Source organism: Triturus cristatus, chromosome 1_2 (genome assembly GCF_964204655.1).
Source record: "Triturus cristatus chromosome 1_2, aTriCri1.1, whole genome shotgun sequence".
Lineage (NCBI taxonomy): Eukaryota > Metazoa > Chordata > Amphibia > Caudata > Salamandridae > Triturus > Triturus cristatus.
Genome location: NC_140580.1, coordinates 1,008,487,611 through 1,008,513,237, shown reverse-complemented (window position 1 = coordinate 1,008,513,237; position 25,627 = coordinate 1,008,487,611). Strand labels below are relative to the sequence as shown.

Sequence of the window (25,627 nt, the reverse complement as noted above, 5' to 3'; positions counted from 1 at the left end):
GAGAAAGTAATACGAATGCCTGTGTGGTAATGTGGCGGTTGGCTTCCTTGTGATTGGCTGAAAGCATCTGGCGTTTGCTTGTGTGAGACGGTTTCATTACTTTCAAGAGCCTGCATGCTTCCATTGGCCATCAGTGTAAAATACCTGTACGACTGCATACAGCTGATCTGTGGCAGTGCCTGTGTACTGTGCCAAGCCAATGTCTGATCTATGACCACATGTGTGCGTGGCTCCATGACAGCTTGGTTGTGTGACAGATATATGGCTACCTGTGTTTTAGTTCTGTAGTGATCCTCCTGTTTCCTTAATCGCTGACTGTTTTCTGACTACTGGTATGTTGCTTCCTTTAGTTAACTAATTTTTGATTGTCTTTGTTCTATTACTCAGTGCCTGACTGCATGATGTAGCTGCTGACACATAACTACCTTGTTTTACTGAACTAGTTTGCTCTTCAATCTCCTTACAGTCTTTTTACTGAGTCTAGCAAAGTCATAGAAGTGCCATCTTAAGTGTACCTGGTTGAACAGCTCCTGCTGCATCTCTCCTTACATGCATTTTCCTTTGAGGGATGCCATTTTTAGGTCTCGCATGCGACAGCACAAGCACAGCATGCGCTCTCGCTTGTGAGACAAATTGTATACAACAAAAGGCTTTCAGCCCGCCCTTTGCTTAATATGTGTTGGCTTTATTGTCACTTTATTGTCACTCTTATTTGCTGCCTTATAATTGGCCACTGTGCGCTGGCTTTACTTCCTCTACTTTCGGCTGGAGCATGGACCAAGTACTGATAGCTTCAGCCTAATTGCTGTACTTCCGCTGATCATGTTGTGATTGAGGTACCACTTTCATTTTTTTCTTCTTCCCAGCTGTCCATGTTGAACCTCTTGCCATTTGTAACTACGTTTTGCTGTGCTACACACACTTAAAAAAATACCTTTTCTATTTTGAAATGGATATTTATTGTGGCAATAGATGTAATCTGGTTTTATTGTGACAACAGATGTTGTCTGCTTCCACATGTATTTTCAGTGAGATACGTACATGGGTGCAATTGCTTTCTTTATGTGATAGGATTTTTTGCCAAATGTCTTTTTTTCTTCTTTTTCATGCATGGGAAAATTAACTGATTTGCTCAGAATCAAAGGGGTATTGTGGTGGGACCTAATGAGCATTTAAAAGGCAATAGATCTTACCTTTGAGAGTATTGGCTCTACCATTGCCCTTTTGTTCATGCTGTACAGCATGGGCACATTGCCAACTTTGACTATGATTTGTAGCCATGCTATACAGCAGAGTGAATGCTGTGCACCATGACTAAAAATAATAAAAAAGACTATGATGCATCCATTATAGCACTTTAATAAAACAGAGCATTAGCCCTGACTGCCACATAGCACTTTCTTAAATTAGTTTTAGCCACACTGCAAAATATACGTGCTGCTGTACAGCTTGGCTAGAAAACACAGCCCAAACCAATAGCTTTAACAGGCTAGACCTATTGGCTTTTGCCAATGATTGCTGTCCACTGTTTCCCTCCAGAAAGTGTTTCAAGACCATTCTATAGGTGTCTTTAGATTTCTATCATTCTCCCCAAAAATTGCATTTCTTCCTTATAGTCACTGATAACTGCAGAAGCCCTAGTCGTAATAGTATTATAACAAACACTTTTCCTACGTGTTTAGCTAAAGTCTAAGTCTCATGAAACACTTATTTATCTTTCATAAATGACATTTACCTTGATAATATATGTGTAGTCTGAATCATACTCAACTCTGCAATGCAACTATCCCTCATTCCCATTAGTCTGTTTTTTATAGAAGTTGTTGTTCAGCCCTCCCTTGTCGCATGCTGTGATCTTCTCTCAGAATTTTCCTGAAGCGCTTGTGGGGGTACAATTAATTTTTCCTTTTTGTTTAAAACTAAGAACTGTCAATGCCTCCAGAGAGAATATTGAGGATGAAAATCTGTGAGTGGTTAGGTACATGTGTGTATAAAACATTCACTGTGTGCATCTACAAACGAACTAATTGAATTGTTTGAACTAAATAGCCCTGAAGAAGACCACAATAACAGATACTGTAGCCATTCGGATGAAACACGGACCATCATCATTATGGACATGGGTAAGCTTTGTACAGTTATCAGTGTCTAGAACCAGCAAACTAAATAATTAACAACCTACCTTTAGGCTGACAGTATGGGCCAGCTGTACGGTCGCAAACAAAAAATCGGACCATTTGCGACTGCTAAAAAGGGTTGTAGCATGTACAAACCCTATTTTGCGAGTCCTGTAACCTATTACCGACTCACAAAATATAGTTTGCGGGTCACTATTAGGAAGGGGCGTGCCAATCACAGTTACCACCAATTTCAAATAGGTGGTAAAACAGTCGCAAACAGGAAGGGGTCCCCAGGGGCCCCCTTTCCCTTTGTGTTTGGCAGTGAAAATATTTTTAAGAGCAGGCAGTGGTCCCACGGACCACTGTCTGCCCTTAAGAAACAAAAATAAATCTTTTCCTTTTTTTCTTTTAAAAGCATCCTGCTTTCCTTTAAGGAAAATGGGCTACATTTGAATAAAGAAACGTTTTTTTATTTAAAAAGCAAACACAGGTAAGGTGGTCTGCTGTCCCCAGCAGGCACTATCCTTGTGATTGTAGCCCATTCCCAATGGGTCGCAAATTGCAACCTGCCTCATGAACATTAATGAGGCAGGTCATTTGCGACCCCACTGGGAATCGCTAAATGTGTCTGAGTACATTTCACTTTACGAGTTGCAAATTGAGAGTCACAAAAATCACAATTTGCGACCCGCAAAACGGAATGGTCGTACATGTGGCTTTATATGCCTTTCACTTTTACCCACCACGCAGCGCACCTTGAAGCTTGCCTTATGTGATATCTAATACCTGTGGAGGTTGTTTTTCAAATCAAGGCATTACATTGTTTTCCCTTGTTACACTATGCCCTTATTTCTTCTGTTAATGTTATTGTTGTGCACGCATGCATGAATGACTACTAATATAACACTTGTACTGGCCAACAACTCTTATGTTTTATTCTGGCACCCCAGTATTGTAAGTACATGCTAGTACATTGGTGTAAGTTGAATGTTTTCACCTATGAGCCACATCACGGAAGTTGTGTGACACATAGTAATCATGCATATGTTATTCCGCAATCTGACCACAGCTTAGGGCACAGCCAAGCACTTGTGCATAGGCATTCCTCACTGAAGACCACCATGCCCCATAGAAACTGCCTTTGGTCAACATGTTTGCCAAAAACTTACGCCAAAGTCGAAGCAGTTGAAGGAGGAGTGAAAGTAGTTTCTGGCCCCCAGCCCGTACATCTTCAAGGACATCTCAGTAAGGAAGAGCCCCAGGAAGACAAACTCTGCAAAATCTGGAGAAGAGGAGAGGTTTAAAGGTCAGGCAGTGCAGACAGGCAATACACCCACCACAGCAAGATGAACCCAAGGAGACTGTTGAGGCGAGAGGCTGAGGCATGGGACAGGACAGGGGCTCTGGAAAGTCCACTCCTGCATGACGGGAAGAGGGCAGAAGCCAGTGGAAGGCGTAAACCTGAGGGTGGGTGAGAGTCAGAAGACCTAAGATTGAACTCAAGGATGGGGAGTTATGAGATCTATTTCCAAGGGATGGTCCCAAGGGTCGGGAACACTGAGTACCAGAACCGTTGGAATGAGTGGAAGAAATGAAAACACGCAGCTCTGCAAGGACCGAACGTGATGATGGAAGCCCAGGAGGTCTGCAGGCCTGTCACATGATGTTGTCATAGACAAGGGAAGCCAAGGGTGTAACAGGGACCATGGGTGTAGGTATTTATAATTTAAAAGGCCTGTCAGATGATGGCAGATAGGGAGGAAGTAGCAGTCCAATCAGGGCCTCCATTTCTGATTGGAATATGACATAAGGCCACTTTGTAAAAGGATAAAACTGTGGAAATGGGGGCGTGAGTGCGCGTGTCTTTATGGGGAAGGGGAAGAAAATGTAGATGTTGCTATGAGAGCAGCTTTCTTGAAGGTGGTGAAGGGTGTGGGCTGGAAGGCTTTAGAAGATGTGAACTCTAAGGGAAAGCGATCACCAAGACGCTTGAAAGAAGTAAGCCTGAGGGAGGGAAACCCTGAGGACTCAAGTTGTTTTGAAGGAGTGACACTCAGGAAGGGATGGTGGCCTAAGCAGTGGCCTGAGAGCATTATTACAATATCGAATTAGGACCCAATAAGGCCCTCAGGTGAGCAGAGCAGTTCTGAGATGTGGGAGCTTTTCAGAGCCCTTCCAAGTCTAGCATGAGCCTGAATGGGCATTTTATGTGGTAAGATGTGACACTGTCAAATTAGAATCCCTCTGATGGCTGGTTTTAAAACTGATAGCACATGCCATCCATTAATGCTCCTGGAAGTTCCTCAGCCCAGTTCCACTGCCACAGAAAGGGGACGCTGCAAATTTGAAAAACATACGACAGACACACGAAAGTGATCTATGGAAAGACTCTATGGCAGAGATGTGTACCGCAAGAGTGTTGCAGTCACAGCTTGTGCATGCACCAAACTGCACTCGTGGAGCCTGTGTGTCAACTGTGGGTTCATGCCACCCCCACCAGCAGTGTCCTACCATTGCTTGTGTAATGAGCCCCTTCGTGTCCACACAGAACCGTGCATATCCCATCACGTGGCGACTAACATCGGCATCAGGGGGACCAGATCCGGATCATCGTATCCGAAATAGAAACTTTATTGAGCCGAGAGAGACCCATCCAGTGGCTAAATGAGGCTTTGTGCAAAAAGCGACAAATGATGACAATGGAACTGATGAGGCCTTTGTGTTGCTTGAAATCTCAATAGCGTTCTATGCAATCAAATGGGAAACACTTCGAGCCATGGTGAGGGGAAGAGGAGGCCAAAAGCTTTGCATGTGCAGATGAAGAGTAAATTTAGAACAAATAGAATGAGTCGGGTTCACGGTGACAAGGGAAGCAAAGCCACATTGTCTGATGGCCCCTCACTGATTTTAGATGACAGAAGAAATATTGCCTGAGAATACATGATGAACTCCATGGGCAAAGATAATTACTAGAATCAGTTAAAAAACTCAAAAGTGCAACCTTAGGCCTTTTCTGCCCCGGCCTGAAAGGATGGAAGAATTTCCAGCGGTTTCCGGGGGCCAGCAAAGAGAGAAAAGTAATACACAGATAGGTCTCGGCTGTGAAATATAAGAAGGTCATTTGTAAATATAGCACTGTGGGGTCATTTGAATATCTTAGGATGCAAATTAGAAAAGGTGGGGCAGGGCTGTAGATACACAGCAACAACTTTTATGCAGTATTAATGAAGGTTACAATGACCTTATGCTTTGATGGCTGTAGTAGCATCTAATTGTCCTTCTACTCGCGTGTTAATGTGATTAAAGACAGGCTCGGCCACATTATAGAATCATTTTAAAACATCGCAGCGACAGGACGGAAGTGTTCTTTGAGGGGGAAAGACAGCAGGAAAAAATAAGGTCTTTCTGAGTGCACGGTCTGGAAGCTATGGCCGAAATTCGAAAACCCCATTCCATGACATTTTCTGCAGGATTTTCCAAACTCCACACATAAAGCAAATATTCTGCAGAAAGGTTTTGATGAAGCAAGTGTGAAAATTGGAAGATGGCAATCTGTGGTGGACCGCTCTCACCCGAGCAGGCTCAAGAATGAATTACATATGGCTGGGCCCACACTGAGGTGGCATGGTGGGCAAAACACACTGGATTGGAATGCAGCTCGAGAAATTGCCAGTGGCTGAGATTAAATCAAGCATTCCACACCTAATACAAGCATTCCACCCATCACCGTGTTGTTGTTGCAGTTGGCATTTCTGCAAAGGCAGAGATTAAGCCTGTGCTAACTGTGCGCATGCGCAGAGAAATGTACATAAGGAATTCTGCAAATGTCCTCCATTCTACATAAACACACTGCCGTCCTTGCATAGAGAAGAGCCTGCGTGGCAACAGAAGAGGATGCTATGCAATACTGCTCCTGCTGTATAGAAAAACACCTTACCATGCCCTACCTCTCGCAAGCTTCTGAAGGTGTTTTATGCAGTTGTTTGAACTCTCTTACATATAGTTTGAAATGAAATCTACTGCCTACTGGTGAAACAAGGTATGTGAGATATCTGAATGAAGCTACTGCCTTCTGACAAGGGGAGGGGGACTACAGTGGGGCCTAACTTCCACTTGCAGCATGCATATCCTTTAGCCATTTATTGCATATGGCGAAAAGATGTACTTTTATCTAAATGTGAAATGTAAGTTTGCAGGAGTGAATGACTGAAGTGAATAGAAAGGGAGAGGTTAAAGAGAACCAAACAAAAGCATCAATTTAGAGATTACCTAATTAGAGGCAAAAAATGGATGCTAAATGAGTGGGTTAGGGTCATTCAGGATGAGCATCTACAAAATCACTGATCTGTGAAGCAAACAAACAGAATGACTGGACAAGAGGACTGTACGAAGAGGGCACTTGGGCTATTTTCACACAATCACCTTGAACTCCTCCTAATGCTAAAGCAGGAAGTAGAGTTGGGCAACATTGGTCGGTGGACCTCGGAGGGGGGGGGAGTTCAGTGAAATTAGATTGGCATGGCAGCATGTCATTTTTTGTAGAAGGAAGTTAAAGTAAAAAAGTGTAACATAGTCTGAATCACATTGCTCTTGATCTCACCAAAGGAGACTTTACCCGCTAGATGCTTGAAGTGTCACTTCAGGGCAGCGCTGAGCTGGATCTGAAGGAGCTTAAGGGTACTTGTTGGGACAGCAAAGTCTATAGTTGCATTGATATGACTTTTGCAGTTTGGTTCCAAAGTTATATAATTGAACTAGATTTGTTATTGAAATGAACTGCTTCATGCTGATAACATTGAGCCCATAGATTGTAGATGAATTGGTTTATAAATCTGGGCTTTATTAGCCTTTTCGAAGACGGGCATTCGTTAGTATACGCGTTTCTTTTGCAGGGCTGCTTCACAGGGGTGGGAGGAGCGTCCCCTGACTACTCTTTGAGCACGAAAAATAAAATGATAATAACATAGTTTTATTATTCGCAGGTTCGGGGCTGGGTTAGGGTGGACGGAGCTGGAGGCACAGGGAGATGAATGGTTTGCACACTCCAAGTGCACATTGCTTGGCCACCCGTCTTGGGCTGGAAAAACAGTCCTGCACAATTTGCATGTTCCCCACCAGGCTGCATTACATAGCCTGGTGGGGGACATACCCAGGCCCCCAGTCCCCATCTGAGCGCCGATCCACTGCGCGTAGACCTATCAGAACACTGGCTTGGGGGAGCCAATCAGAACGCTGCATTGCAGCATTGTGATTGGCTATGGGGAGCCTAGTTGCTTCCTGGTTCCGGGACTCACCGGAAAAGCGGAGGAGAGATGAGGCCGGCAGAAAAGGTAAGTAGTATTTTTTTTTTAATAGTGCCTGCCTGTTTTATATCAGCACGGAGGATCTCTCATCGCTGCCTAATTTATAACAGCACAAGGGATCGCTCATCGGTGCCTGTTTTATGTCAGCACCAGGGATCTCTCATCTTTGTCTATTTTACATCAGCGCCGAGGATCTCTGATCTCTGCCTATTTTATATCAGCACCAGGGGTCTATCATCTCTGCCTGGTTTATATTATCACCAAGGATCTCTCATCTCTTTCTGTTTTACATCAACACCAGGGATCTCTCATCTCTGCCTGTTTTACATCAACACCAGGGATCTCTCATCTATTTCTGTCTTACATCAACACCAGGGATCTCTCATCTCTGCCTGTTTTACATCAACACCAGGGATTTCTCATCTCTTTCTGTTTTACATCAACACCAGGGATCTCTCATCTCTGCCTGTTTTACATCAACACCAGGGATCTCTCATCTATTTCTGTCTTACATCAACACCAGGGATCTCTCATCTCTGCCTGTTTTACATCAACACCAGGGATTTCTCATCTCTTTCTGTCTTACATCAACACCAGGGATCTCTCATCTCTTTCTGTCTTACATCAACACCAGGGATCTCTCATCTCTGCCTGTTTTACATCAACACCAGGGATCTCTCATCTCTTTCTGTCTTACATCAACACCAGGGATCTCTCATCTCTGCCTGTTTTACATCAACACCAGGGATCTCTCATCTCTGCCTGTTTTACATCAGCACCAGGGATCTCTCATCTCTGCCTGGTGTATATTATCACCCGAGTTCTCTCATCTCTGCCTGCTTTATATCAGAACCAGGGATCTCTCATCTCTGAGTGTTTTATAACAGCACCAGGGATCTCTCATCTCTGCCTGTTTTACATCAGCACCAGGGATCTCTCATCTCTGCCTGGTGTATATTATCACCAGGGTTCTCTCATCTCTACCTGCCTTATATCAGCACCAGGGATCTCTCATCTCTGCTGCATTAAATGAAAATGAAGCAGTGTGAGAGGAGCGAAAGAAAAAATGGTTTGAAGATAGAAAAGAGGCATGGACTAGAAGGCAGTGAAGAAAAAAGGATATTAGGCAGAAAGGGAGAAGAATGGAATGAATAGAATGAAGAAAGGAAATAAGGAAACAAAATATATAGGGAGGGTAAAGGTAAAAGGGGTGATGATGAAAGTAAGCAAGGGAGAAAGAAGGAATGGGGAGAAAAGATCAAGGAAACTGCAAGGAAATAAGGAAAAAATGAGATGACGCAGGGAAGATAGAGATAGGGTAAGAAGAGAAAAGAGGGAAATGAAAAGAGAAGGAAGAGATTAAATAAGAGAAGAAGAAAAACAGAGAGACAGGAACACATCTGAGTGTTCTAGCACAGTATCATCGATGAAGAAACAAGCCCGCTTACTCTCCTGGTAACGAGACCTGCTGTAATTCAATCTGAAACAGAAGCATTTCCTAATTCAATAATAAATGATGAGTAAAGGGCCTGTGAGGCAGACTGTGGCCGTGGGTCTGCAGCCCTGACCCCTGGCAGAGGCAGTGGCTGTGCTGCGGCTGAGAGAGATGTTACTAATCCCCTCTCTTAGCCCTGCTATGTGCAGCACATCTGATTCAAGCAGTTAGCAACCCCAGAGGGCCAATCACAGGCAGCCTGCCTCCTCCAGAACACTTCCCCCTGGATCTGATGCCGGGAGGAGGCTTTGACTCGAGCAAGGTGGGAGGAAGTGCTTGTCTGTCTGAGCAGGAAAAAACACCTTCAGAAACATTATGATCATATATATATATATATTACCTACTGGCGGTCGCCAGTAGGTAGTTATAGTTAGGACCACGTTTCCATAGGAAATCCGCAACATTCTATTTTGAATAACTTTGGCGCCGGTCGACGAATCCTCGCGAAGTTTTCAAAATAGGTGGGGCGCTACGCTCCGCTCCTACCCTGAAAGTCTCGGGGGGATTCGTCAAGCGGGGGCTGAGATAAAAGGGGGGTCCCAAAACGCGTTTTTCCCATGCATTTTTCCATAGGACCTTTAGACAGGGCTACAGCCCGAACGGCTGAACAGAATTACTAGAAATTTGGCAGAGAGGTAGTCCTCAGGTCAAGGAAGTGCCTTTTGTAGGTTTGGTGTAAATCTGTTCAGTAGATTCTGAGAAAATAGCCTTTAAATCAATATATATATCTGAGCCAGCTTACGGTGCGCTTACCGTACGCGTACGGTGGCGTGCGCGAGCGCGATTATGATTGGCTCTTACATCTTAGTAAACATTCGAATCGGCCGAAACCAGGAAGCGGCGGCCGCCATTTTCTCTCTCGCACTGAGAGAGATGATTAACAAACAAAGCACAAAAACATTTAAAGGGGTTGTTTTGACAGCTCCCACACACATAGCCATGTAGAGGGAGTCCCCAAAGATCCCCCAAGGCCAAAAACGGAATTTTTATTTTTTCGCTAATTTCGCCGATTACGCTTACCGTACGCGTACGGTAAAAATATATTAAAAAAAAGAAAATTATCCACACTAACCCCACCCCGTGTGCAATTGGTGACCGAAGGTCACCAAGTGGGCATGGCTTATCAGAGCAGTGAAAAACGAAATTATTAAATAAAAAAATATAAAAAAAAAAAATTATCCACACTCTCTCCACCCCGTGTGCAAATGGTGCCCGAAGGGCACCATTTGTGCATGGCTTATAACTATTGCGAAAAATTAAAATATTACCTTTAAAAACGAAGTGCATCATATGTCCTCCATGTGCGCACGGTGCGCGAAGCGCATCGTGCGTACATGGCCCATCTAGCGTAACGTGGGCACGCGGTGCGCGTAGCGCACCGCGTGCCCACCGTGCGTGCACGGCACTAACTGCGTAAAGTGGGTGCGCGGTGCGCGAAGCGCACCGCATGCTCACTGTGCGCGCACGGTGCGCGAAGTGCACCGTGCGCGCACGGAACGAACTGCGTTAAGTGGGCGCGCACGCCACGAATGGCGTAAAGTAACTTAGCATTTAAAAAACCGTACAAATTCACTGAAAAAACCATAGGTTTCACACACGTTATAGTTAGGAATTAGCATTTAAAAAACCTTGCAAATTCACTGAAAAAACCATAGGTTTCACACATGTTATAGTTAGCGGAAATTTTACTGATAAAAAACCAATGAAATTCCCCCGTTATAGTTAGTGCAGGCAACTATAACTCACGCGACCGCAATCTTCTGCTGATGACATATGTGTCTTTATGAAAAAAAAATATTTGTAATATATGTATAGCTAAAAATGTATGGAAGAAGACATGGGTAAATAAGTGTCTAAATACAGTATTAGCATCAGCAGAGGATTGCGGTCGCGTGAGTTATAGTTGCCTGCACTAACTATAACGGGGGAATTTCATTGGTTTTTTATCAGTAAAATTTCCGCTAACTATAACATGTGTGAAACCTATGGTTTTTTCAGTGAATATATATATATATATATATATTACCTACTGGCGGTCGCCAGTAGGTAGTTATAGTTAGGACCACGTTTCCATAGGAAATCCGCAACATTCTATTTTGAATAACTTTTGCGCCGGTCGACGAATCCTCGCGAATTTTTCAAAATAGGTGGGGCGCTACGCTCCGCTCCTACCCTGAAAGTCTCGGGGGGATTCGTCAAGCGGGGGCTGAGATAAAAGGGGGGTCCCAAAACGCGTTTTTCCCATGCATTTTTCCATAGGACCTTTAGACACAGCTACAGCCCGAACGGCTGAACAGAATTACTTGAAATTTGGCAGAGAGGTAGTCCTCAGGTCAAGGAAGTGCCTTTTGTAGGTTTGGTGTAAATCTGTTCAGTAGATTCTGAGAAAATAGCCTTTAAATCAATATATATATCTGAGCCAGCTTACGGTGCGCTTACCGTACGCGTACGGTGACGTGCACGAGCGCGATTCTGATTGGCTCTTAGATCTTAGTAAACATTCGAATCGGCCGAAACCAGGAAGCGGCGGCCGCCATTTTCTCTCTCGCACTCTGAGTGGGGCAGCACGGTAAGCGCACGGAGCGCGCTTACAGATATATATATTGATTTAAATGCTATTTTCTCAGGAACTACTGAACAGATTTACACCAGACCTACAAAAGGCACTTCCTTGACCTGCGGACTACCTCTCTGCCAAATTACAAGTAATTCTGTTCAGCCGTTCGGGCTGTAGCTGTGTCTAAATGTCCTATGGAAAAATGCATGGGGAAAACGCGTTTTGGGACCCCCCTTTTTTCTCAGCCCCCGCTTGACGAATCACCCCGAGACTTTCAGGATAGGAGCGGAGCGTAGCGCCCCATTAGTTTTGAAAATTTTGCGAGGATTCGTCAACCGGCGCCAAAGTTATTCAAAATAGAATTTTGAGATTTCCTATGGAAACATGGTCCTAACTATAACTATCTACTGGCGATCGCCAGTAGATTATATATATATATATATATATATATATATATATATATATATATATATATATATATATATATATATATATATATATATATATATATATATATATATATATATATATATAAACCAAAGGCTGCTGCTTGGCGCGTCGCACCAGACCGAGAGGGCATGCCGGTACCCTGTGTCAGCAAACTGGAAAAACATAAAGTCCAATGCTCACCCGCCTTCACAAATGAGCCCGACATATGCTGAGGTTCACAAAAGGATTTATTACAATTAAAACAGCACGAGTCATGCAGAAAGTCGGGAAACGCCAGGCAGACGCGTTTCAGCAGTTGTGCTTTCTTCAGTGCCGGTTTCCTTAAGCTGGGTTTATCACTGGAGGTTGATATAAAAGTCCTGTGACGTTTGTATAGCCACTCCCATTCTTGTGATGATGCCCCGCCTCTGCTTGCAGCTGGCATTTGTCTCGTGCTCCAATGAGACCAAATGCATGCTGGTTATTGAAGTTCGTCGTGGAGACCCATACAGTGAGGGGCCTCTCAAACACCAATCTATCGGCATGACATCTCGGTCTGGTGCGACGCGCCAAGCAGCACCCTTTGTTTTTTTGTATTTCACTACAGCGCGTTGCCCCCCCTTGTGAGTCATTAGTACTTACGTTGACCGCATCGGGAGAGAGGATGCAGTTTTAACTGCAGGGGTCACATCAGGTTCCAGTAACTTACATCAATTACCACTGGGACCGGAGGCTGCCGGTTTGCGGGGCTCGGTGAGTAAACACATTTGGGACACCACTTGGTGTTTGAGAGGCCCCTCACTGTATGGGTCTCCACGACGAACTTCAATAACCCGACTTTCTGCATGACTCGTGCTGTTTTAATTGGAATAAATCCTTTTGTGAACCTCGGCATATGTCGGGCTCATTTGTGATGGCGGTATATATATATATATATATATATATATATATATATAGACTCGGCTTTAAAATAAATTAACAACTACTGTGCCTTACTTTGGATTTGCGTGGTTTCTATTTTCCGTTGATACGGATTGTTTGGCGACTGCAAGTGTGGGATATATATATATAATATATATATATATATATATATATATATATATATATATATATATATATGTGCACACACACACATAACTATATATATGTTCACTGAAAACACTAAAGTAACGTTCTAGCTAGGTGAAGTGTTCAGTAACAAAAAAAACTGAAATTCGCAATAGTTATCTCAACAAAAGCTGATGCCCTAAGGTAACTATAACTCATGCCCCTGCACATCACAGTTCTCTCCACAATAAATTCATTGAAAATGAAACCGTGATATTATCAATGATGTTCTAGAAGATTTCATGAGTAATGTAATATGTGGGGTAATTAGCAGTGCATGGCGAAGGTGCTAGCTATAGCTACCTTAGTCCATGAGTTATAGTTGTTTGAGAGAACTATAACTGGCGAGTTTCAGATTTTTTGGTGTTGTTTTGTTTAAAATGTTATGTTGGTACTGAACTTTTCACCTAACTATAACTTTACTTTAACTTTTAGTTTATTCAGTGAATTTCTAGTTTTTTTTTAACGTAAAGTAATATTTTATTACCTTATGTAAAGCCAACCATTTGCCGCGCACGGCAGCCAAACCCACCCCCCTGCAGACAACCAACCCCATGCTGCACACAGTCTTCCACTGTGCACAGCAGGGGGTTGGCAACATCCAGAAGGCATTCAACCCCCCAGCAGGCAGCCAACCTCAGGCTACAAATAGCCTTTTGTTGTGTGCAGTGGTGGTTTAGCCCGCAGGCAGTTACCCAGGGGCAACCAACCCCACACGGTGCATGGCCTTTGATTGTGTGTGGCGTGGGATTGGCCAAAGGGCCTGGCTGCAGCAAGACCCTGTATCCAATTCCCACAGGCAGCAAACCCCACCCAATGCACGGGCTTTGGCCCTGGACAGCGGGGGATGTGTTAAAGAACTTGGCCTGCCACCAGGCCTGTGCATAGACCCCAGCATGCTGCCAACCTCACACAGAGCAATGCCTTTGGGGTGCACGGCATAGGGTTGGCCTTCGAGCTCCAGGGACCTCATCCCAGGGCACCACCAACCACCACGCTGGGGGCCGCAGGCAGCAGAGGTAGCCCCAGGGCCTCTGCAGCCCCAGCCGGCTCCCCGCATAATGCGGGAGCCGGCATTGCTCCTGTCCAGATGGAGCAGCTAATTATGCCTCCGGGCAAGAGTAATATGTTTTTTGTTTTCCTGCCCACAGTGTTCAGGGAGGGGGTCACACAGCCTCCCTCACTTTGAAATAATGTGACGACTTCAGGGGATGGTATCCCTGAGGCCTTTTTAAGGCTCAGGGACGAGGGCCACATGGCACCCCTCTCTATAAACTTTATTTGGGCTCCCGAGATGGGGTCCCCAGGGCCTATAAAGGCTCAGGAAAGGGGCCTGCGTGCCCTCCTTCCCCTTTTTTTAAATTTCGGTTCCAGGGGAGGGAGCCCTTGGGGCATAGCAAGGCTTGGGAGTGGGCTGTGTGCCCTCCTCCCCTTAATTAAAGAAGCTGAATGGGCTCAGGGTGAGCGGCTATACTCACTCCCCACTCACCATATCTTTAATAAAGAGAATGACAGCCGCCATTCTCTTTTCTTTTTTTTGTATTTTTGTTTTTGCCATAATCTCACCGGATTCCCACAGGACAGCAGAAAAAAATCAGTTTTCTTTCAAAGTTTTGGCACTGGGGGTGTCGCTCTGGGTACACCCCATAGGAAATGGGGGGCAGGGTATTCTTACCCTGCTCCCTTATATATATTTTTTTAATACTTCAGGAGAGAGGAATAAGGCTCCTAGTCCTGTAATGGCTGCCTGCAACATTTTTCTCATGATGCTGGCAGCCAATCAGAGCTCTCTTTCCTGCAGGAGCGAATTGGCCCAAAGGAAAATAGCTACCTTGGACATTCAGAACACTCTATTTTCAAAAAATTGGGTTTGAGGGACTGTGACAAGAGTACCTCAGACACAACTGTCCATATACAATTATTTTTTAACCTTAATTTCTCAAAAGGTAGTGAACAAATTTACACCAAATCACATAAAGGTCAGTCTGCGGCCAAGATCTGGCTTCCTGACAAATTTGGTGTAATTCCATTTGTTAGTTTTTACTGTAGCTCTGCCTAGAGAAGTCTATGGAAAATGCTTGGGGAAATTTGCTTTTGCCCCTCCCCCTTTTTTTGTCTCACCCAACGCTTGATGGATCACCCCAAAACTTTCCAGGAAGGAGCTGAGGTGAATTTGCTTGTCTTAAAAAGCATTTTGTGAAGATTCGGCAAACAGCGTCAAAGTTATTAGCAAAACGAAAAAACTCCTTGTCTATGGAAATGGAAAGCCAATTTTAACTATAACTACCCAGCGGTGACTTACCTGTATATATATATATATATATATATAAATATATATATAAAGAAACAGGTTGGCTCTGTCTGTTGCAAGGGGCATTATTTAGGTGTGTGAGGGGCCAGTGTGCATGTCTCACACTAATTATGGGTCATGACAGTCTCGTCAAGGACTAGGGGTAATTGACAGGAATAAGATCAGAAAGTCTGTCTGTATCTGCCTCCCGCCCTCTGTGAGGCACTTAGAGAGAGTATGCAGCCCCGTCCAACTCCACCAATGGAAACAAGGACCTGCCCTTCAGCAGATGTCAACAAGAGCAGACGGGGGCCTGCAAACAGCGGCAAGAGCACAACTGTTTCTAGAACGCAATAAGGTAGCCTGTGTGTCATGGGCCATATTGCAAGGAAGGAAATGGGGTTTGAATTATAAAATATAGCAGAAATCATGGTTCATGGGGTCCTCAGGCCTCTGGGCCTCTTTGCCCCTGCACCTGCTGCACTAATAAGAGCTACCCCCCCTGCTAGAACGCAACTTGCCACCATGGCTAGCATGCACAGGGGCTTGCCTCTCGAGCTCACAGTCCTCCGCCATGAGAGGGTGCACAGCGATGCCATTCCGGCTCTCCCTAAGGGGGACTTATGTTTGGTGTAGACCTAACTTAGGGGCTCTTGAGAAGGCCTCGCAGACCTCAACAGGGAAGATGCTTGGGGACAGGATGATCGATAAAAGGAGCGCTGCTGGGGATATTTGGGGCCACCAATTGCTGTGGTCAAGGAAGTGGTGAGATGGGCCACGTGATCTCGTAGTACTCCCCCTGAAGCCCCTTTAACCACTCAAGGAATATCTGAACCCATAGGTATTTTTAAAACTCATTGCTTCACACTTCCATGTGGCACATTCACACATGTTCAATACTCTCTTCGCACAGCTCACATATCCGTTGCAAAATGTAACAAATTATTTCCCGCTGGCAGTAATTCAGCTTGAGCTAAAACCCTGCTCAGTCACAACATAACACGGACCAAATGTCAGTCTTTGACAGGTCCTTCATTTACGCTTGACTAGAACAGCAGGGAAGTAGCAGGTCAGCATTAAGGCGTATTTACCACGTGTAGCTGCCGCTAGCGGGTTCAGCAGCATAGGAGCGAGGAGTGATGGTGAGTGGTACAGATACGCATATGTCCCCAGGCTGGAATAGGAAGGGGAAGCTCAACTGCAAGAAAGTGGGGGGCCGGTGGCGAGAGGTGTGGGGTGATTAGGGGGCTTACACTGTAATCTGTGAGAACCATCCTTGGAAAAGCAGGATTGCTGCAGATCTGAGCCAAGGTGCAATAGCAATAGGTGCAAGAGGTCCAGTAGAGGAATAAAGCTATTACTGCAGAGCTGCATTGTGGTGCAATAGCAGAGCTGTGTGTGATGATCAGGGGTGGAGCTTAGTCAGGGAGATTCGAGGGGGTGTGAATATCAAATTTTGCCACTAAAAAGGCAGTGAGCCACCGGGAGGAAACTGAAGGTCTGCCCATCCGATTTTGAGCTACTCCGTTGGTGTAAAACTTGCTATGAGGGCCCAACAAAGTAGGTATATCCTGGCTGTGAAGGAGTAAAGGCAGGGTGTGACCCTGTCTGCTTTTCCTCAATCTGCCAAAACCTTTAATCAGGACCTCTGCCTAGTGTGGCACAGTGGGCAAAACACGATGGTTTGTAGTGCCACCCCAAGAGATTGTCAGTGGTTAGACTATTTGCAAGAATTCATCCCATCACCTTTTGAGTGGTTGATTGCCAAGAGTATGCCAGGATACCCAAGACTGGCAAATCTTTCCAAGCCTACTAGTGGAAATGTTTTTTGAATTCCAAAATGTAGTACATTTGCAACCATTCAAGGAGTACTTGCATGGGTACAGTTTTGCTGCATTTTTGGTAAACTGTTTACTTAATATATTTAAGTTCCTGATCCAACCAATTAACAAGTTAAAACCCCTGAGTGAAAACAGGACAACAAGGAAAAACAACATTGACAATCCAGTCCCAACTCCGAGCCCCCCACACCAAACTACCAATCCAAGAAAGCATATTAAGGGGAGTGTCACACCTCAAACACTCCCCCTAAAGCTACACCCCTGTTGAGGAATAACAGCACAGCTATAGATCCGGACTGAGGTGCAATGCAGTGGCAGAGCTGTGTGTGAGGACCAGCAGGGAAACAGAAGGACAGCTGCAGATATGGACTGAGGTGCATTGGTAGAACTGTGTGCGAGGACCAGCAGGGAAACAGAAGGACAGCTGCAGATCTGGACTGAGGTGCATTGGTAGAGCTGTGTGTGAGGACCAGCAGTGGAACAGCAGGACAGTTGCAGATCCGGACTGAGATGCATTGGTAGAACTGTGTGCGAGGACCAGCAGGGAAACAGAAGGACAGCTGCAGATCTGGACTGAGGTGAATTATTAGAGCTGTGTGTGAGGACCAGCAGTGGAACAGCAGGACAGTTGCAGATCTGGACTGAGATGCATTGGTAGAGCTGTGTGCAAGGACCAGCAGTGGAAAAGCAGCACAACTGCAGATCTGGACTGAGGTGTAATGGTAGAGCTGTGTGTGAGGACCAGCAGTGGAACAGCAGGACATCTGCAGATCTGGGCTGATGTGCATTGGTAGAGTTGTGTGTGAGGACCAGCAGTGGAACAGCAGCACAGATGCAGATCTGGACTGAGGGGCATTGGTAGAGCTGTGTTTGAGGCTCAGCAGGGTAACAGCAGCACAGCTGCAGATCTGGACTGAGGGGCATTGGTACAGCTGTGTTTGAGGCTCAGCAGGGGAACAGCAGGACAGCTGCAGATCTGGACTGAGGTGCATTGCTAGAGCTGTGTGTGAGGACCAGCCGTGTAATAGCAGCACAGCTGCAGATCTGGACTGGGGTGCATTGGTAGAGCTGTGTGTGAGGACGACCAGCAGTGGAACAGCAGGACAGCTGCAGATCTGGACTGATGTGCATTGGTAGAGCTGCGTGTGAGGATCAGTGGTGGAACAGCAACACAGCTGCATATCTGGACTGACGTGCATTGGTAGAGCTGTGTGTGAGGACCAGCGGTGGAACAGCAGGACAGTGGCAGATCTGGACTGAGGTGCATTGGTAGAGCTGTGTGTGAGGACCAGCGGTGGAACAGCAGGACAGCGGCAGATCTGGACTGAGGTGCATTGGTAGAGCTGTGTGTGAGGACCAGCGGTGGAACAGCAGGACAATGGCAGATCTGGACTGAGGTGCATTGGTAGAGCTGTATATGAGGATCAGCGGTGGAACAGCAGAACAACGGCAGATCTGGACTGAGGTGCATTGGTAGAGCTGTGTATGAGGACCAGCGGTGGAACAGCAGGATAGCTGCATATCTGGACTGGAGTCCATTAGTAGATCTGTGTTTGAGGCTCAGCAGTGGAATAGCAGCACAGCTGCATATCTGGACTGGGGTGCATTGGTAGAGCTGTGTGTGAGGACCAGCGGTGGAACAGCAGGACAGCGGCAGATCTGGACTGAGGTGCATTGGTAGAGCTGTATATGAGGACCAGTGGTGGAACAGCATGACAGTGGCAGATCTGGATTGAGGTGCATTGGTAGAGCTGTGTATGAGGACCAGCAGTGGAACAGCAGGACAGCTGCATATCTGGACTGAGGTGCATTGGTAGAGCTGTGTTAGAGGCTCAGCAGTGGAACAGCAGGACAGCTGCAGATCTGGACTGAGGTGCATCGATAGAGCTGTGTGTGAGGCTCAGCAGTGGAACAGCAGGACAGCTGCATATCTGGACTGAGGTGCATTGGTAGAGCTGTGTGTGAGGCTCAGTAGTGGAATAGCAGAACAGCTGCAGATCTGGACAGAGGTGCATTGGTAGAGCTGTGTTTGAGGCTCAGCAGTGGAACAGCAGGACAGCTGCAGATCTAGATTGAGGTGCATTGGTAGAGCTGTGTGTGAGGATCGACAGTGGAACAGCAGGACAGCTGCAGATCTAGACTGAGGTGCATTGGTAGAGCTGTGTGTGAGGCTCAGCAGTGGAGTAGCAGCAGAGCTGCAGATCTGGACTGAGGTGCATTGGTAAAGCTGTGTGTGAGGTTCAGCAGTTGAATAGCAGCAGAGCTGTAGATCTGGACTGAGGTGCATTGGTAGAGCTGTGTGTGAGGCTCAGCAGTGGAATAGTGGGACAGCGGCAGATCTGGACTGAGGTGCATTGGTAGAGCTGTGTGTGAGGCTCAGCAGTGGAATAGCAGGACAGCGGCAGATCTGGACTGAAGTGCATTGGTAGAGCTTTGTGTGAGGCTCAGCAGTGGAATCGCAGGACAGCTGCAGATCTGGACTGAGGTGCAGTGAAGAGCTTTGCTTGAGGCTCAGCAGTAGAATAGCTGGATAGCGGCAGATCTGGATTGAGGTGCATTGGTAGAGCTTTGCTTGAGGTTCAGCAGTGGAATAGCAGCACAGCTGCAGATCTGGACTGAGGTGCATTGGTAGAGCTGTGTGTGAGGACAGAAGTGGAACAGCATGGCAGCTGCAGATCTGGACTGAGGTGCAGTGGTACAGCTGTGTGTGAGGACAGAAGTGGAACAGCATGGCAGCTGCAGATCTGGACTGAGGTGCATTGGTAGAGCTGTATATGAGGACCAATGGTGGAACAGCATGACAGTGGCAGATCTGGATTGAGGTGCATTGGTAGAGCTGTGTATGAGGACCAGCAGTGGAACAGCAGGACAGCTGCATATCTGGACTGAGGTGCATTGGTAGAGCTGTTTTAGAGGCTCAGCAGTGGAACAGCAGGACAGCTGCAGGTCTGGACTGAGGTGCATCGATAGAGCTGTGTGTGAGGCTCAGTAGTGGAACAGCAGGACAGCTGTATATCTGGACTGAGGTGCATTGGTAGAGCTGTGTGTGAGGCTCAGTAGTGGAATAGCAGAACAGCGGCAGATCTGGATTGAGGTGCATTGGTAGAGCTGTGTTTGAGGCTCAGCAGTGGAACAGCAGGACAGCTGCAGATCTGGATTGAGGTGCATTGGTAGAGCTGTGTGTGAGGATCGACAGTGGAACAGCAGGAGAGCTGCAGATCTGGACTGAGGTGCATTGGTAGAGCTGTGTGTGAGGTTCAGCAGTGGAATAGCAGCAGAGCTGTAGATCTGGACTGAGGTGCATTGGTAGAGCTGTGTGTGAGGCTCAGCAGTGGACCAGCGGGACAGCGGCAGATCAGGACTGAGGTGCATTGGTAGAGCTGTGTGTGAGGCTCAGCAGTGGAATAGCAGGACAGCGGCAGATCTGGACTGAAGTGCATTGGTAGAGCTGTGTGTGAGGCTCAGCAGTGGAATCGCAGGACAGCTGCAGATCTGGACTGAGGTGCATTGGTGGAGCTTTGCTTGAGGTCCAGCAGTAGAATAGCTGGACAGCGGCAGATCTGGACTGAGGTGCATTGGTAGAGCTTTGCTTGAGGTTCAGCAGTGGAATAGCAGCACAGCTGCAGATCTGGACTGAGGTGCATTGGTAGAGCTGTGTGTGAGGACAGAAGTGGAACAGCATGGCAGCTGCAGATCTGGACTGAGGTGCAGTGGTACAGCTGTGTGTGAGGACAGAAGTGGAACAGCATGGCAGCTGCAGATCTGGACTGAGGTGCATTGGTAGTGCTTTGCTTGAGGCTCAGCAGTGGAATAGCAGCACAGCTGCAAATCTGGACTGAGGTGCATTGGTAAAGCTGTGTGTGAGGATCAACAGTAGAACAGCAGGGCAGCTGCAGATCTGGACTGAGGTGCATCGGTAGAGCTGTGTATGAGGACCAGCAGTGGAACAGCAGGGCAGCTGCAGATCTGGACTGAGGTGGATTGGTAGAGCTGTGTGGGAGGACCAGCGATGGAACAGCAGCACAGCTGCATATCTGGACTGACGTGCATTGGTAGAGCTTTGCTTGAGGTTCAGCAGTGGAATAGCAGCACAGCTGCAGATCTGGACTGAGGTGCATCGGTAGAGCTGTGTATGAGGACCAGCAGTGTAATAGCAGCACAGCTGCAGATCTTTCTGGAGTGAGGTGCATTGGTAGAGCTGTGTGCAGCCTTATACTCAGGACAGGATTGCTGCATGCCTGGACTGAGGTGCGAGCTGTGTGTGTGGTCTGGCAGTAGAACAGCAGGATGGCTGAAGAGCTAGAGTGAGGTACTTTGGCAGATTTGCATCTGAGGTCCAGTAGTGAACTATCCAGAGCAGTATAGGTCTATCATGAGAAGCACTAGCAGAGCTCTGTGTGGTGTGAAGCAGTAGGGGGCCGCCTGAGATGCTGTAAGTATGATTGAGGGACACCATCAGAACTCTCGGGCTGTGAGGGGTTCAGCAGAGTAGGTATGAATGGGATTAAAAAGCAGAGGTATGGAGACTTTCGGAGTAGATTAGCAGGAATATTGTAGGACCAGGCCAACGTGCCCTGAGTTGTGCATGGAATCCAGCGAGCCAGACAGGGCCAGACTCGACACCAAAAGTAGAAATGGGAAAATGTGCAAATCAGCCTCACACTGCAGGAGGTTGCGACTGGAATTGGGACTTAGATGGTTGGGTCACGTCACCCCATCCTGCCGCCCAAAGTAAACCTCAGCCTACAGCACAGCTGGAAATGCGGGAGTGGCAGATTAGGAGGCCGGCCGGCCCTGTTGGCAGAGAGAGGTGGGTGGTGGTTGTGGTGGTGGTGATGGTCGTTGTGGTGGTGGTGGTGATGATGGTGGTGGTGGTTGTGTGAGTGGTGGTGTGTGTGTACTCTAGTGTAACAGAAAGGGGAGGTGCATTGATGAGCAGACCCCTATAGAGGCATCAGAACTGAAATATGGGCCTCTTTATGTCTACAAATAAAGTGAAAAGGTTCAACATGAAAACAGACTTACATAAGGCATCGGTGAGCCACTGGGGCTGCTCATAGTGCACAATGGCCACGCACAGCGTGTTGAGCGCCACCACACACAGGACGAACCAATAGAAACTCTGCGCTTTCACCATCCGCCGGATGAAGAAACGGAACATCTTCTCCTTCCGCCGGAAATAGGAGGAGCTCTCATTCTTGGCACTTTTCAGGCTGGCACGGGCAAATGGGGAACCTGGACACCGTGGACATGGTGCAGGGAGAGAGAAGGGTGATTAGGGAGGGGCACAGTACACACATTCCAGATGTCAGTAGCCATGCAAGGCTACAGTATACAGCACTGCAACGAGGGTCAGGTGACACAGACAACGGATATAGCAAGGATGCCACGGGCTCAAATCCAAGCAAAAAACTGTGTATCACTTACCCCATGGTTTGAGAGTAAAAGCCATAATTGAGATGGAGCAGGCACCAAACACCCTGGTCTTAAAGATAGGGGATATGTCTGCATTTTAACTATGATCTCTAACACTGATTTACCATGGGATCTACACTTTCTTTTCTTCTGAAAACTTTTTAAAAGTATATAAGTATTTTTTTTTTTTACTGTTCTTGGGCTTTTCCTACTATGATTCAAACAAACTCTATGATCAATTTTTCATTATTTTGGGTTCTCAGCGATAGGGTTCTATTATTTAATTATCCATGAATCCAGATGATCCCGTCTAAACATGTCTAGTTGGTTCAACCCCAGGCCTCCCCATGGGAAAGAGGAGACAGTACAAACATGGCCATCTTCTCACCTCCTTGCAAGCACAGCGGCTGCAGCCCACTCTCCGCCCTCACCCCACACCTACGGAGTCACTTTGAATGAGGGCAGCCACTCTCTCCAGCTCACAGAGGGAAATAAGTGAGAGGATTCATATATGCAGGTGATGCTGTCACATGGGCAACCCTAACTTTTCATAACAAGATGTTTGGGTTATCAGCTGTGAGGTCACTGGGATGAGGTTCTGAAGGTCAAAGTCGCATTAAATACAATTGTAGCACCAGGCAATGTTGTCCAAAAGAACCCGAATGACTCCCATCCAACTGGATCCCCCCGAGGGCCAGGTCCTCCTCAAATAGGAAATACCTGTTGTCCTTACAGGGGACTTATCTCAGTTACTATAGGCTTACCAGCACAAAGTGGGGCTGTAGACAAGCTTTGGTTGCTCAGCCTCATCTCTGTGATTTCTTTGGGGGGGGGGTTGGGGGGGGCACAGTGCTTCTTTCACATTTCTAATGTATGTGCATTCATCAATGAGATACATATTGTTTGAGAAAACTGAACGATCTCTGCCAGCGAAAGAGCTATAGTCTTGGTAACTGGCCACCTAGGAACCAAAGAGAGAACAGGACCCAGCACATCCTTACCCAGCCTAAAAAAAAGCAGAAGCAGGCTGGCCATCTGTGTCACTAGAGAGAAGCATTCCTTCTAAAGTGAATGCAGGCAGACCCAGGCCCTTTGGATGGTAACCACTGCAGCTGTACTCTAACACAACTGTTGACCTCAACATATCATGGGGCAGGAATGCAGACACACTGAAATTAAAGGGCACTGTCAAATTTCTTTGCTTTTTTATTGCCTATTCCTTTCTGGTATTTTAAGCAGGCCCAGACCCTAGGGAAATGCAAAAGTGGACCTCACAGGTGCAATAACTGGGGGTACCTATGTCTATAAGGGGGTTTATTATGAAACAAGAACAAGTAAAGCCTATCACCCCACTACATTTTTAATCTTATGTAATTAATCAACAAAACAATCATTCTCCACTGGCTCCACATCTACAGTGTTTGTTTCTGTGGTAGAGAGCTGTGTAGCCAATCTGGAAAAAAATTATTTCTGTTGTTGTGGCTTTAGAATTTCTATAATTGTAACATGTGCAATTTTTTAATTTACCTTTACGTTTTAAATGCCACTGAAGCCTGGTTCTTTTTAACTCACGCACAGCAGTAAATGGCAATAAAATAGGGCATGTGTCCTCCCCGCTGAGCAGAGAATTCTGCTCCCAATCTGATTTTGTTCCTAGAATCAGGTTGCTGAGGCAGCCTATTCAAAGAGCACAAAGGATGCGTGATGCTGGAAAAAACAAGTGATGGCCGGATAGCACGAGCCGCAGGGAATGAGTCCCCGCACTCACCGACGGAGCAGATATCCGTGTAGTGGTCGTCGCCCTCCTCGGCGTGGATAAGGTCATTCTTGCTCTTTTTGATGGTTGCTCTTTTGAGGACTGTAGACAAAAAAGCAGAAGATTTTTGGTTTGATGGTTGCTCTTCTAAAGACTGGCAACAAGAAACAGAGGAACATTTTGAAAGAGGCAGACACACGATGAGCACAGCGATGTGGCCTAATGGCTAGAGCGGTGGACCACGAAGCTGGGGAACGGGGTTTGAGTGGCGGCAGGGACGCTCAGCATCCTGTGATTCTGGGCAAATCACTTAATCTCCTTTAATGTCTCCGTCTGTAACGCAACCGGTGCTCATGTAAAGCGCTCTGATACCTGGAACACCCTCCCACTGAGCCTCCGACAGACCCAAGACCTGCTGACCTTCAGGAGGAAGCTCAAGACCTGGCTGTTCGATCAGTAGCGTCCCCCCCCCCCCCAGTGCCTTGAGACCCTTGCGGGTATGTAGTGCGCTTTACAAATGTCTGATTGATTGATTGATACCTTCGGGTCGAGTTCGCGCTACATAATACTCCGAAAAAAGGACCATCCAGCGCTCTCCATTGGTTGAATTCAGACTTCTCAGGCCAGACACCCACAATACACTATGGTCAGACACTACCATTTCTTTGGAGAAGATAACTCCACCCACAGTTCTCGGCCCCCCTTCCCTCTACCTTGTTCGCTGCTTTCTCCTTCTGTGGTTCCTCTTTTCCATGCCTTTTGTCCCGCCTCAGTGCTTGCAGGCAATCTTAGGGTTGCACAAATGGCCAAAATATAATAACATACATCAGTGCTCTGCCGCTGTGTGACCATGTGGTAGCGCTGCATGCGTCACTCCCGCATCAGTATTATCCATAGCACCCAACATCCCGAGGTAAGAGCAGTCTTTGTATGTAATATAGACCCTCAGGTTAGGACCATGTGCATACATAATGGCCTAATGTAAGATCTTAGCTAAAAGCATGGACCATCTAATGAAGATAAATCAGCACACTAGGGGCATATTCTCAAGAACGGCGTTAAAATGATCGCCGCTTTAGCGGCAGGAAACTGCTGCTAAAGCGGCGATAATGGGCTTGATAATATGCCCCGTAGAATTCCAATAGAAGCCCAGGTTCACACCAGAACATTGGAATTCTCAAGGGCATATTATCAAGCCCCTTATCGCCGCTTTAGCGGCAGTTTCCTGCCGCTAAAGCAGCGATATTTTTAACTCCCTTCTTGATAATATGCCCCTAGATCTTTTCATAATAAATGCAGATAAGTGCAGAAGTC

The 25,627-nt window shown here is 46.5% G+C and overlaps 1 protein-coding gene across 1 annotated transcript in view; it reads right to left on the bottom strand.

The window, feature by feature from the left end:
• CACNA1B (calcium voltage-gated channel subunit alpha1 B) overlaps nucleotides 1-25,627 on the bottom strand; it is a 1,044,174-nt gene that overhangs the window by 331,951 nt on the left and 686,596 nt on the right. The window contains exons 10-12 of the mRNA XM_085611669.1: nucleotides 24,326-24,415; nucleotides 22,168-22,377; nucleotides 3,290-3,402 (exon numbers count right to left, since the gene is read on the bottom strand). Of these exons, the coding sequence (XP_085467795.1) occupies nucleotides 3,290-3,402; nucleotides 22,168-22,377; nucleotides 24,326-24,415 (413 nt within the window). The remainder of the gene's footprint in view (nucleotides 1-3,289; nucleotides 3,403-22,167; nucleotides 22,378-24,325; nucleotides 24,416-25,627) is intronic.